At 45.4% G+C, this 11588-nt stretch overlaps 1 protein-coding gene across 2 annotated transcripts in view; it reads right to left on the bottom strand.

The window, feature by feature from the left end:
• Positions 1-4085: 4085 nt before the first annotated feature.
• Positions 4086-11588, bottom strand: part of LOC135248320 (uncharacterized protein C16orf96 homolog) — a 9280-nt gene continuing 1777 nt past the window's right edge. The window contains exons 3-14 of one of the 2 annotated variants that reach the window (XM_064322817.1): positions 11103-11183; positions 10395-10481; positions 10147-10300; positions 9609-9694; positions 9295-9405; positions 8426-8497; positions 7851-8024; positions 6891-7009; positions 6521-6583; positions 6278-6361; positions 5605-5713; positions 4086-4750 (exon numbers count right to left, since the gene is read on the bottom strand). In XM_064322817.1, the coding sequence (XP_064178887.1) occupies positions 4628-4750; positions 5605-5713; positions 6278-6361; positions 6521-6583; positions 6891-7009; positions 7851-8024; positions 8426-8497; positions 9295-9405; positions 9609-9694; positions 10147-10300; positions 10395-10481; positions 11103-11183 (1263 nt within the window). In that variant the 3' untranslated portion in view covers positions 4086-4627. The remainder of the gene's footprint in view (positions 4751-5604; positions 5714-6277; positions 6362-6520; positions 6584-6890; positions 7010-7850; positions 8025-8425; positions 8498-9294; positions 9406-9608; positions 9695-10146; positions 10301-10394; positions 10482-11102; positions 11184-11588) is intronic. The other variant, XM_064322818.1, reaches the window with a different exon arrangement.

The following is an 11588-nucleotide window of genomic DNA, read 5'->3' as shown; positions in this document are numbered from 1 at the left end:
AAGGAGAAGGAGACTGCGGACGCTGCGGACAGGCAGCGCTCATAGCCGGTCTGCGATGGCGTGACTCCTGATTCTCAGAGCCTTCGCCGTGCCCTGCCAAAGGGGAGGGGCCGCAGAGAAAGCCAAACAAAAACAAACGCACTGACACGCCCACGCAGGCGCACAGACGCGCATTCCCAGGCCCAGCGTACTCTCTCAGATGTCAAGAGCAGCCATGGAAGCAAGCATGCACGCACAGACACACAAACGCCCACGCGCGCAACATTATGCAAATGCACGCTGCTCACAGCCTCCAGCTGTTGATTTGCTTTTATTTCAGAACCGGAAGGCTACTTGAACGTTATAAACTGTGACAATGGGTAAATGCAGTGGCTCCCTTGTGGGTAAAAAAGAATGTACGTTTTCACTTGTACATTTCCTTCCCAGAGGAAAATGAAGGCTGGGACGTTTTCCACCATCATTATGTTGCCGCCGTTACATAAAGGTCGGTCTGCCAGCCCTCTGTGCTGCGTCATGACAGCATCATGGACAGATCTCTCAGCACTGCAGGGTCTGGATCCACACGGCCATAAGGTTCTGGTAAATGAATGAGGACTCATGCTGCAAGCAGCGAGACTGCGCCCTTCGCAGCAACCTTGCAGGCAGGCGGTCCGTGGAGACCCGTGAAAGCGTGTGTCTAGACTGCGCAGAACAGGTCAGGCAGGGGTAACGACAGCAACAATGAGCCAACCCCCTCTCCACAAACACACACAAGTCACATGCCACCCGATAACTCCACCCCCCTGCAACTGACAACATTCAGCTCCATTCTCATACCACAAACACTACCACCCCACCCCCTCCCTCTGACACACACACACACACATACAAACACACTTTCTCACTCAGTCTCACAAACCATGCTCTGCCTCCGCGCAACATCATCGCTAAGTGACAAATAGGGACTGCGGCTCTGAAGCCAGGGCCTCATTAACATTTGTTATGGCCATGCCGTTAAGCTCTGTGCCGGGGTATAAGGGACAGCTTTATCTTTTCTTCTCCCCCCTCCCCACTGAGGAGCAATGTGTTAAAGCGATCAATGCACTCTGTTGTGAGGGTCCATCCCGGAGCAGAGAGCAGCTTGGTGCTGCCCAGGGCTGCAGAGATGGCGTTCAGTGAATTAGCATGCTCCACAGAGCAGGGCTTAGACGCTGCCTGCCTTATATGGAGAGTTCAGATCTGCCTCACAAAAGACACGCTGGGAGACTGTGATCTAGGCCACCAATCAGTGGGGCTTGTAGTAGAAATGGGCTGATTAGCCTCTGTCTGGGTTTTCACACTGGGATTTAGAGTGTAGCCATGGAGCAGTTTTATTCAGTTCAGTGCAAGGCTTTGCCATGACTTGTCTGAGCATTGCTGCTTCATTTGAATGTTGTCAGAAATTCTTCTGGTGTGAAACCACAGAGGGCATTATTTATTTATTTATTCCAGCAGAGATTCTTTCCAAAATATTTTCATGCTTATATTTATTCATGATAACCAATAGAGGCAACAGTATTAGTGACGAAGCTAGACAAAAAAGAAAGCGAAGATAAGCTTCCTTCTTCTGTAATAAACATCTGGGGGACTCCACACCTGTGCTGAGATCAACTCCAGCTGTGGCCCTTGTGAAGCTCCTCTGTGACGTCGCTGGAGTTTGAGTCGAGCGAGAGGCCACAGTGGCGTCCAATCACAGCGCTGCAGGTCACATGTGGAAAACATGTCTGTGACTAAGAGGCGGAGCACAGCGCTGGGCCTGTGTGCTGACGGCGTGCAGACAGTGCTGCAGCAGGGCCGCTCTCTCTCTCGTGTACAGCGCCTTTCATTCCCCCTCACTACTCACAGAGAGGCTCCAGCTGCTGAGCACAAATGGGAAGTGGCTCTCCATGTTTTCATTCAGAAAAGACACACACGCATGCACACACACACGCACACACACGCATGCACACACACACACACACACACATACTCTCCCTCTCACACACACACACACAAACACTCTCTCTCTCTTTTTCACACACACATATGCACAGCCAACTCACCAACTTCTCTCTCTCTCTCTGTCTGTCTGTCTATCTGTCTGCCCCCTCCCCCTCCTGTCTCTCTTTCGCATACACACACACACACACACACACACAGACACACCAAGGCTTTTATTATTCAAGATTAATCCAAAAGAATGCAGGAGCTGCCGGGTGCCCATGCATCTCTAATGCAGTTCTCCGTCACTCTGAGGAACACTGTTCTTTAGCTCTTTGTTTAGCGGGAGGTGCTTGAGAAACAGCCAAATCACATGACTTCAATAATCTTTTGTGTCAATATAATTGCTGTCCAATTAGACACCAGCTTTACAGTTGTGAACGGCTATGGAACACATTGTAACACATAAATTGAATGTGCATAAACTGATAACTTGTGGATATAGGACATAAACAGCAATACAAAATCACTGATAACAAATAGTGGTTACACCCTGTAACTGTAACTTAATGGCACAACTCCAGATGATTATTTTTACACTATTTCCTCAAAATGAGTAATACGCTTACATCCGGCAGTTTATGAAAGCCCTGAAACAGATGCACCAAAATATGTCAAGGCCATTGGGTTTACAGAGAGCCCTCTGGTGATAGGTTCAGGTAAAGCACTCTATATTACAGCAGTTATGAGATTTGTCTCTTTACAGATTTGAAGACACACATTTTATCTTCACAGTACAGTAAATTAAAATTGAAGATGTGCAAGTAAGCAAATGAAATCGCTTCCTCACCTTTGGAAAATGATACCTATTGATTTGTATTTTCAACTTTTTTTTCAATAGTCTGCTTGAGAACAGTGCATTACCACTGATTTTTATATTGTTATGCTGTGCAGATTCACTGATTTTCATGTTATGTAGATTGGCTGGTAGAGAGGGCAGAATTTTAATGAGCTCTGAAAAAACAGTTTAACAGAAATTGACATCATCCTTCAGTTGGAGGCTGGTCAAGCACAGGGACTCAACATGGCTGCTCACACAGCCAAATTCCTCTCAGACCTGCGTTACACACACCGCAAGGATTAGTGTGTGTGCCACCTCCCTGGGTCTGTTACTGACTGTGTTCATTTGAAGTAGTCTCAGGCCCTCAGACATGCTGGCTGTCTGGCAGACAGCAAGTCCTGCTGATTCCTCTGTGTATTAACTGAGAATGACTGCTGCGTTCGCTGTAGCGACATTGGTTTTACAACCACAGAAAAATAAATCTTAGCAAAGTGATTGATTTATTGGTGCACATAACATGCTGTTATTTAACATGCTTTAATTTTCATGCTCCATGCCTCTCTCTGAGAAGATCTACAGTGACTAAGCACATGGTAAAGAAACGTTTCCCCATAACGTGCTGCAGTGTCTGTAATTAAGGGTACACACACGATCTTGTTTCAACTAAGGTCATCTGCGAGCAGCGTAAGGTAGTGACTGCGCAGGGGCTGGACGTGTCCAGCAGGCCACCCCTCACCTTGCTGCAGTGGCAGGTTTGCTTTGGCACAGGCTGGCTTTTCCACCCCGTCGGCACCAGGAAGGGGAGCTGACTCCATAGCTGCCTGCTCACCGGAACTGAAACAGTATCCTCGGTCCTGGCAGGAAGGAGAGCTGCTACTCAGCACATAAATATTACTGAAGTGAATGTCACGAACCCAAGGATAAAACAACCGCCGCCACTGTCACGACCTCCTCATCGCTGGCAGAGGACCAACAGGACTGAGTCTCCTGTGAATTACTGACCGTGACAGGAAGAATAATAGAGTGAGGAGAATGGTGTGTGGGAGGGGGGAGGAGAGGAAGCAGGGAGGCACGTATTACATAACATGTAAAAGCAGCCATTCCTGTCGGTACAGTACGCTTTTAAAATTCCACACAAAAACGACCATGAAATCTCTCTTACCAGGGAACAGGCACAGTACCGTGGTTTATTCAACTTCCTTCGTCTGAGGGCCTTATCCAGGACACCGCACAGAGTATTAGCGGTTACAACGCCCAAACAAAGACGCAGCCTGCCAATCAATTAAACTTAAAGGTAAATTCAGGGAACAGTCATGATGCAGCCAACTGGAACTGGCTGCTTTTTAATCAGGCGTAGCTGTAGGTGCAATGCTATCTTCGGAGTAGCTGCACTGCAGTCTACAGCAGACGCAGGAGCAGGATTAGTGTGGAGCGTCAGAAGAACTGCAGTGCTCGTACGTAGACCCCACACAGAGACACGCCTCTGACAGCTTCCTCGTCAGCCTGGGTGTAAAAGGATTGTTCCCACTGCTCTATTTTTAAACTTAAAGCAGAGATTACATTTATAATACCTTCTGTTACAGATATTCTCTTCCTCCTGCTTTGTTGCTGAGGCATTTATAATGACAATGTACACTATATTTAAAGGGCTTGGTAATATTTTGGTCTGCTTACTGAACACAGGCCTCAGTAATTATATATACTTACAGACAACCAAGGACATTCGTATTAATTTTAACTGGATTCAAATGATAGCAAAAACAAAGTCTCTGATTCTCTTTATATGTGTGTGCTGAATGCACTGATAATGTACATGAGCAGCATGTGTGTCCTTAGCTGTGCCGGTGGTCATATTCTCTCTGGCAGGACAGGGGTACTGGACCTGGAACAAGGGGGCACTAGGGAAGGCAAGGTCAGGTCCACACGGCCTCTGTACAGGATGCCATCAGTCCCCAGGATCCCAACCTCCTCCTAGAACATAAAAACATAAAAACACAGTGTTCAGAAAACAAGAACTCACAGAACCCCTATGGACTGCATCCCGTGTAGAGAAGGAAGGTACTGCACTGAGAAAACGCCTGCCACTTTCCAACACTCTTCAGGCAATGAGATCCTTTATTCAAATTCCCCATCACTAAATCAACCTACACAAGAGAGACTGTCTGCTGTGCTCACAGACCAGCTCTGACAGGGCACAGGCATGTGGTGAGAGCAGAAACCTGCGTTTGAGAGGAGTTTCTGTGAGGGGTCATGAGTGTTTAAGGCCGCCATTTCACGTGCCACTGGGTCAATGCTAACTTACTTCAGTGGAGACAGTGAGGGCCAACATGGGTCCACGCGGGCAGCGTGGGTGTCAGATGGAGCATGCGCTCCCATTAGTGCGATTGAATCTGGCTGGGGGAGCAGAGTGACTGTGACAGCTGCCGCTCTCCGGCCCCCTGCCTCCCTGTCATTAGATCTGCCTCACAGGGCACGCAGTGCGCTATGCCTTCCAAGCCCGGCGTGCTGCAGGAACACTGGGGTCTGGAGCGAGGCATGCTGGGATGAGCCTGTATCGAGTGAAGGCCGGTTTGTCACGGCTGAGCGGGGGCCAATGGCAACGGATCGCCCTGAAAAATTAACACCTACTCTGTGTATGTCCAGACACCCTTTTCCATCCGTCCAACACCGAGATGGGCATAAACACTTATACACAGCGTGTCATCTTGGACGACAGTCAGCGTAGCACCAGTCCGCAGTCTCTCGGTTCAGACATGGCACACACAGCCATCTGGCTGGGGCAAAGTCCTCCGGTCCCTTGCAGGGAGCATGGGCCTCGCGCTCACCCTGCAGTAGGGCTGCTGGACAGGGTCCATGCTGGGATAGAAGGAGCGAAGGGTCTGGGCGGAGGGCGGTCGTCTGTCAGCTGCAGCTCTGCGGGTCTGGACCCCCCCGCTGGCGTATTCAAAAAAATGGAAAATGCAAAGACATAGGGGTTCTTACAATCTACCATTACATTATTACATAGTGTGCATGCCCCGACACTGCAATCACAAGTCAACAAATTGCATAATATTATGTTAAAGCAGCCAAGCTTGAAAGATTAGATGTAAATTTTTATTTATAGTCTTCAACCAATCTGTGGAATGCCTAGCTGACTCAGCACAGTATCCCTGAGATCCTGCAGTGCATGTTCTTGGTAAGGAGAGCTCTTTGTCTGCTGGTTAGTATTCTGTGGAGGCACATAGTTTACCCAGCAGTCTCACAGAGCTGTTGCCAACATGCCACCAGAGCCCCAGACTTACAGCCCCAGCATACCAATGTTAGTCTGACACCTAGTGGTAACTTAGGGAAACAGCAGCAAAATCAGCTGCCTGACATGTGGTTGCTTGCATTCATATTAACAGACACCCCCTGTCCAGCTGTGCTAATCTCTGCCTTCCTCATCTCTTCCCATCATATTGGAAAAAGCCAAAGAGAAGAGTACACCCCGGTGCTTGGTCTGTGCTGTGTCCTCACCTCCAGGCCCATCTCCGCTGGCGGGGCCCCGTAGACCCAGATCTGCCAGGACGAGGTGATGTGGACCTGACCGTCACCAGGTGCCTGACATTTGGGCATAGGCATTCATGCTTATGTAAAGACAATGTGCATATCTGACACATCTGCTTGAAAGTTGTATTCATAAGACGGAGAGAGGACAGGGAAAATAGATAAACAGGTCAAAAAGCTGTCATGCTGAAAGCTGAAAGAGTGTGCACTCACATTCCTGTCAATATGTTTGCAGGCTTATCACAGGAGATGCAGGAAACCCTCTCCAGCAGCTTTCTGAAGGCACAGACCAAATGAAGAAGTGTTCAATAATGCAAACCAGGCTTATATATCATGGTTCCAATGACATAAGAAAAATGCTATGGTATCAGTATGTCAGTATGTCGCTAGGGGGAGTCTGGAGTTATGATCATTTTCAATGTAATGTGTACACAGTCTTTCTTTGCACAATACAGGTCTCAGAATAGTACCATCTTTAACATTTTCTTGACACTTCTTCCAGGATTTATTGTACTGAACTTAATGCTAATAAAGACAGTGTGATGAAAAGCCAGAGTCAGTCATGTAGAGGAGGGGGCCATACTTTCGGAAGCCTGCAGGTGTGTTAGCCCCGAGATCTGGCTCCTCCTTTAGCCTGGCTTTGATCTTCCTCCAGCCGTCTTCCAGCTCCTGCTTCAGAGGGATGAGCTCCACGCGATCTAGCTGTGGACCACAGGTGGCACCACCACAAGACATTATAGATTAATGAAGCTGTTCTGTCTGTGGCTTTTCCTGCCATGTTGTAGAGTTTGGGAGATTTTATTTTACTTGCATATGCCTACATGATGAGAGGTTCTGTCACAGAAGAGCTGTGGGCATGGCAGTTCCCAGCGCATAACACTTCAGAATAGAAGAAGAAGTAGAAGAAGAAGAAGATGCCAATGCATTTATTCAGTATCTTCAATGTTGCAGTAATCTGATATCCAATCAATAATAAAACCACTCTCATTCAGAGATGGAAGCTGAATGGATTCCTTAAATTGAACAAACAGTTCACTCTGGTAGCTAAGTGCCTTACTCCATTAAAACTGTAGGCGGAAATTGTCTGAACTGTAGCCCTCCAGGATTAGGGCAGATACAGAACAAGTGCGCCTTAATGTCTGAAACAAAGTAATTAGCAATGGGGGATGCATTAAAATGAAAGGGATATTCACCACTTCCTATGTATGTTTTCTGTATGGGTTTTATAGCACAGTGGCTTGCAGCCTTTGGGAAAACACGCTGTGTGTGTGTGTGTACCAGACAGAAAAATAATCACTACACAAAACTTTTCTCTTAAAACACCTTAGGAGATTACAGAGCATATAATATTGTATACTAATAGTATTGTATTTTCCCATTAATGAAAATGATAATGATAATAAAAATGTGCTTTATAATACTATATAATTGGCATAATTTTCAATAATGTTTCAATTTAATATAGTTATAGTGTGTATATAATGTAGAGCTCTCCACATGCATTGCCTTAACCCAAAGGCCATTGACTGGCTCTCTTGCTCACCTTGTGTTCCATGTCCTTGGACAGCTTGTCCAGCACCTCTGGCCAGTCCCAGTCCTGTGTGGGCAGGGTAGGCAGCAGGTCCTGCAGTAGGGAGCTCAGGTATTGAGAGATGGCCTTCTGCTGAGCTTGACTGAGAGACGCATCCTCATCCCCCACGCCTCTTTCCAGCTGCCCCTGCCCAGGGAGCAGATGACTGCAATTAGGTTCCTGAAAGCCAGAACTCCCCATCCCTGGTCCAGGAGATCTACCATCCTGTACGTTCTCATTTCAACCCTAATTTGAGTGCACCTGATTCTACTAATTAGCAGCTAAACGAGATCTCTAGCTTTTGAATGAGGCAGGATTTGTTATTATTGGAGTGAATGCCAACAGTACAGTAGATCTCCAGGAACAGGGTTGAGCAGCCCTGCTGTAAGCACACTCAATGTCTTGATAGACTCAAGGGATCTGAAAAATATATATTAAAAAAGTGCAATCAGTGCTGGATATGTCTTTCCTTTTTAAGTATTGAGACATAAACCACAGAGGAAGGTTAGAATTATACTCAATCAAATTCAATAAGAATAACACGCTACCTCACCACTCTCACCAGAACCTTTTCTTTTCTGCATTTGGACTCTGTGCCGCTCAAGGTGAGACACTCTGCTCTGTAAAGATGAAAACAAACACATAACACAAAAGGAAGTAGCTAGTTAGCTATATTCTAGCTATTTCGAAAATTCATGCAAATACACAAAGCAAGTTCGGTCAGGAAGCTCTTGTTGCAGCTGACCATTGGTCAGCTTCAGCAATCACGTTCTCTCATACACAGCCAATCGCATACCCACATCACTACATGTTCTCATACTCAACCAATCGCATACACACATCACTACATGTTCTCATACTCAACCTGCACACTGATAGTCAGACCTTGTTTCAACATCGTTTCAAACATAAATTAACCATTTCAGTCACATCATTTGTGGATTTACCAGCATCACACTGCAAAATGATTCTTTGCTAAACCTTTCCAGGTTTAAAGAAACTTCTGTGACCTGCTCAAACCAGCCTTACCAGGTGGTATAAGTCTTATGTCTCCCACATTTTTCATGATTTTGTTCCTGTATTTCAAAAGTTTTAAATACAGACTGGGAGTGTTCACCCCCAGTCTGCATTTGTAGCCTCGGTGGCTTTAAGCTACTTTGGTTCATTTTACTGTACTGAGCAGATTATGATTTTCATTCAGAAATAAACCTTAGAAATAGAGTGTGCCATTAATACATGGGATGATTAAGCATTTGAACAAGAATGATTACATTGCCCAGATTTCATCACTTCATCAGGATTATTTCTAAATTTAATATGCGTGCTTGGGGGTTAAAAAATATCCTTTGAGTCTATTTCTGGATTGAGATAAAACAATATCCTAGAGAGTTTCTGCATGAGAGAATATTGGCTTCACCTCCAACTCTCTGCAGCTGTCCAGCAGTCGCTCAGTGGCAGCATTCTGTCTGTCAGATTCTGCCCTGAACTCTGCCAGTTTATCATAGAACGTCTTCAGACCCCTTTGCTCCTGCCAAAAAAAGAACCGCATTACCGGTGTGAGTAATGAAAAAACCTGCAGGAATAGAACCTGAGCACAACAAAACACTCTTAGGACATAAGAAGAATATGCTAGAAAAAGGGATTCAATCCTGATTATTAATCTGCAGTTACACTGACTGGCTGGCGCGGGCTTAAATGACATCACTACAAGCTTTCTGCAAGGCGTGTCACCTGTGTTTCTTTTCTTTTCAAAGAATGTAACTCATCATCCAGGGATTTTAAATGTGCCTGGATGTTATTGGGGATGTCCTTGTTTGCTGTGGGGAGAGAGATGGAGTAGAGACAGGAAGGAGAGGGAACTCAACTGTGAACATTATGACTCACATCACATTCAGTAAGAGAGTAAGGGCATTTTGAACCATCGCACTCTGCTGTTCCCATCCCGTAAGCCTGAAGTGATGAGCAATAAGGTATTCACTATGAAGCCTCTCCCACTAGAATAATCCAGCAAGTCTCGATGGACAGCATGTAGGCCATATTAAAGATCACAGAGCTAAGAAAGAAGCACATTCAGTCGTTACCATGGGCCTATTCTGTGACTGTCAACATTCCTCCTCATTGTATAATTCGCACAGTATTAAAAAGTGATTAAGAATATGAATAATCTCCTGAATACACACAAAGTAAAGAGTAAGTGAAGGAGGAAAGAAATGCATATTGCAAACTGAGGATTGTGCTTTTTCAAGGGAAGATGCTTTTGTTGCCTCACCCAGTGCCAGCGTGAGCTGCTGCAGCTGGTCCTGCAGCGACTCCAGCTCCTCTTTGAGCGCTGCCTGCTGGGTGGACAGAGCTCCGACCCAGCGCAGGGCCTGCTGTCCCTCCTGCTGTTCGGACTCCATGCTGGGTTGGTTCTGCGGCCTGGTCTGCCGGAGTAAAACAAGCAGAACTGAGACCCTGCTGCCCGCGGGTGGCAATGCGCTGAGACAGTGCTGTGGGCGCTGGGGGAAGAGATGGTACCGGCTGGGGGAGAGCTTCGGCCACATGGCTCCACAGGACCAGCTCCTCGGGGTGGGGGAGGGCAGCCAGGTTACTGCCTAATGACCTCTGGAGAGATGTTTTGTAACGCAAGTGCTATCATTTGGAAATACAGCTACTGTTCTCTTAATGTTCACATATGTGCAGTTATGAATATATACATTATTGATAAATATTATATTCTCCTATTGCAAGATCTTTTATTTGAACCCATTTTCTTAAAAATTGCTATTCAAAAAATTGTGAAACAGGCGATGCTTCATGATGCTGGAAGCGGCTTTAGAATTAGTTTCAGAAAACTATAGTCCCTAATCAGGGATTCAAGAATATTCCTACTGTGATGCCGAAATTAGAATAATTTGGAATAATGAGCTTGGAGGAGCCAGGCATTACAGTAGGTATTCATCCCCCCACCCCACACACACCACACACACACACACACACACACATACACACACTCCACAATAATTAGAATTTTTGATTATTTTATTTTAGAGATTCAAAACCTGTGATTTAAATCCAACAATAATATGGCACACTAGAACAAATGGAAGTGAAATATAGGAAACACAGAAAGTGCCATATTAAGGTCTTGCTCCTTAATGTTAACACTCAGTGTACATATTTTAACAAATCTAATAAAGCTTTATGTGTACACACAAAACTATAATTGATCAACTGATATCTTACCACAGCCTCCTCCATTTGTCTCATTCTCTCTTTTAAGTCCTCCATAGTTGTCATAGCCTCCTTCACTGCTTGTAAAGTGACCTGGAAGCAAAACACAGTTTTCTTTCTGTGTCAGTTGCTTAGGGTTCATTGTCAATTAATGTGTGAATAAAAGCCCATGAAGGACAGATAGAAATTTTGAAAGACATTTGTGACATAAATGTAGTGTTGTAATCATTGTTAGAAATTGGACAATAAGCGTGAAATTAATTTTGTGAAGGTTGATTAAGATTGTACCAAATGAATATGTGCTTGCTGGCTTTTTTGCAAGTAGCTTGTTTGCTAGCTGGTACATTTTTCTAGATTGCTAGCAAGGTTACTTTTTTATATGTTTATCTTTCTTGCATAATAATTTAAATACCTAGACATATTCAAGTGCACACATCATGCATCTCCTTGCTTGTATTGCTAGTTTAGTCCCCAAGGTATGTGCTTGAAGGTATAATC

The sequence above is a fragment of the Anguilla rostrata genome, chromosome 2 (assembly GCF_018555375.3).
Source record: "Anguilla rostrata isolate EN2019 chromosome 2, ASM1855537v3, whole genome shotgun sequence".
Taxonomy (NCBI): domain Eukaryota; kingdom Metazoa; phylum Chordata; class Actinopteri; order Anguilliformes; family Anguillidae; genus Anguilla; species Anguilla rostrata.
This window is presented reverse-complemented; position numbering and strand designations above follow the sequence as displayed.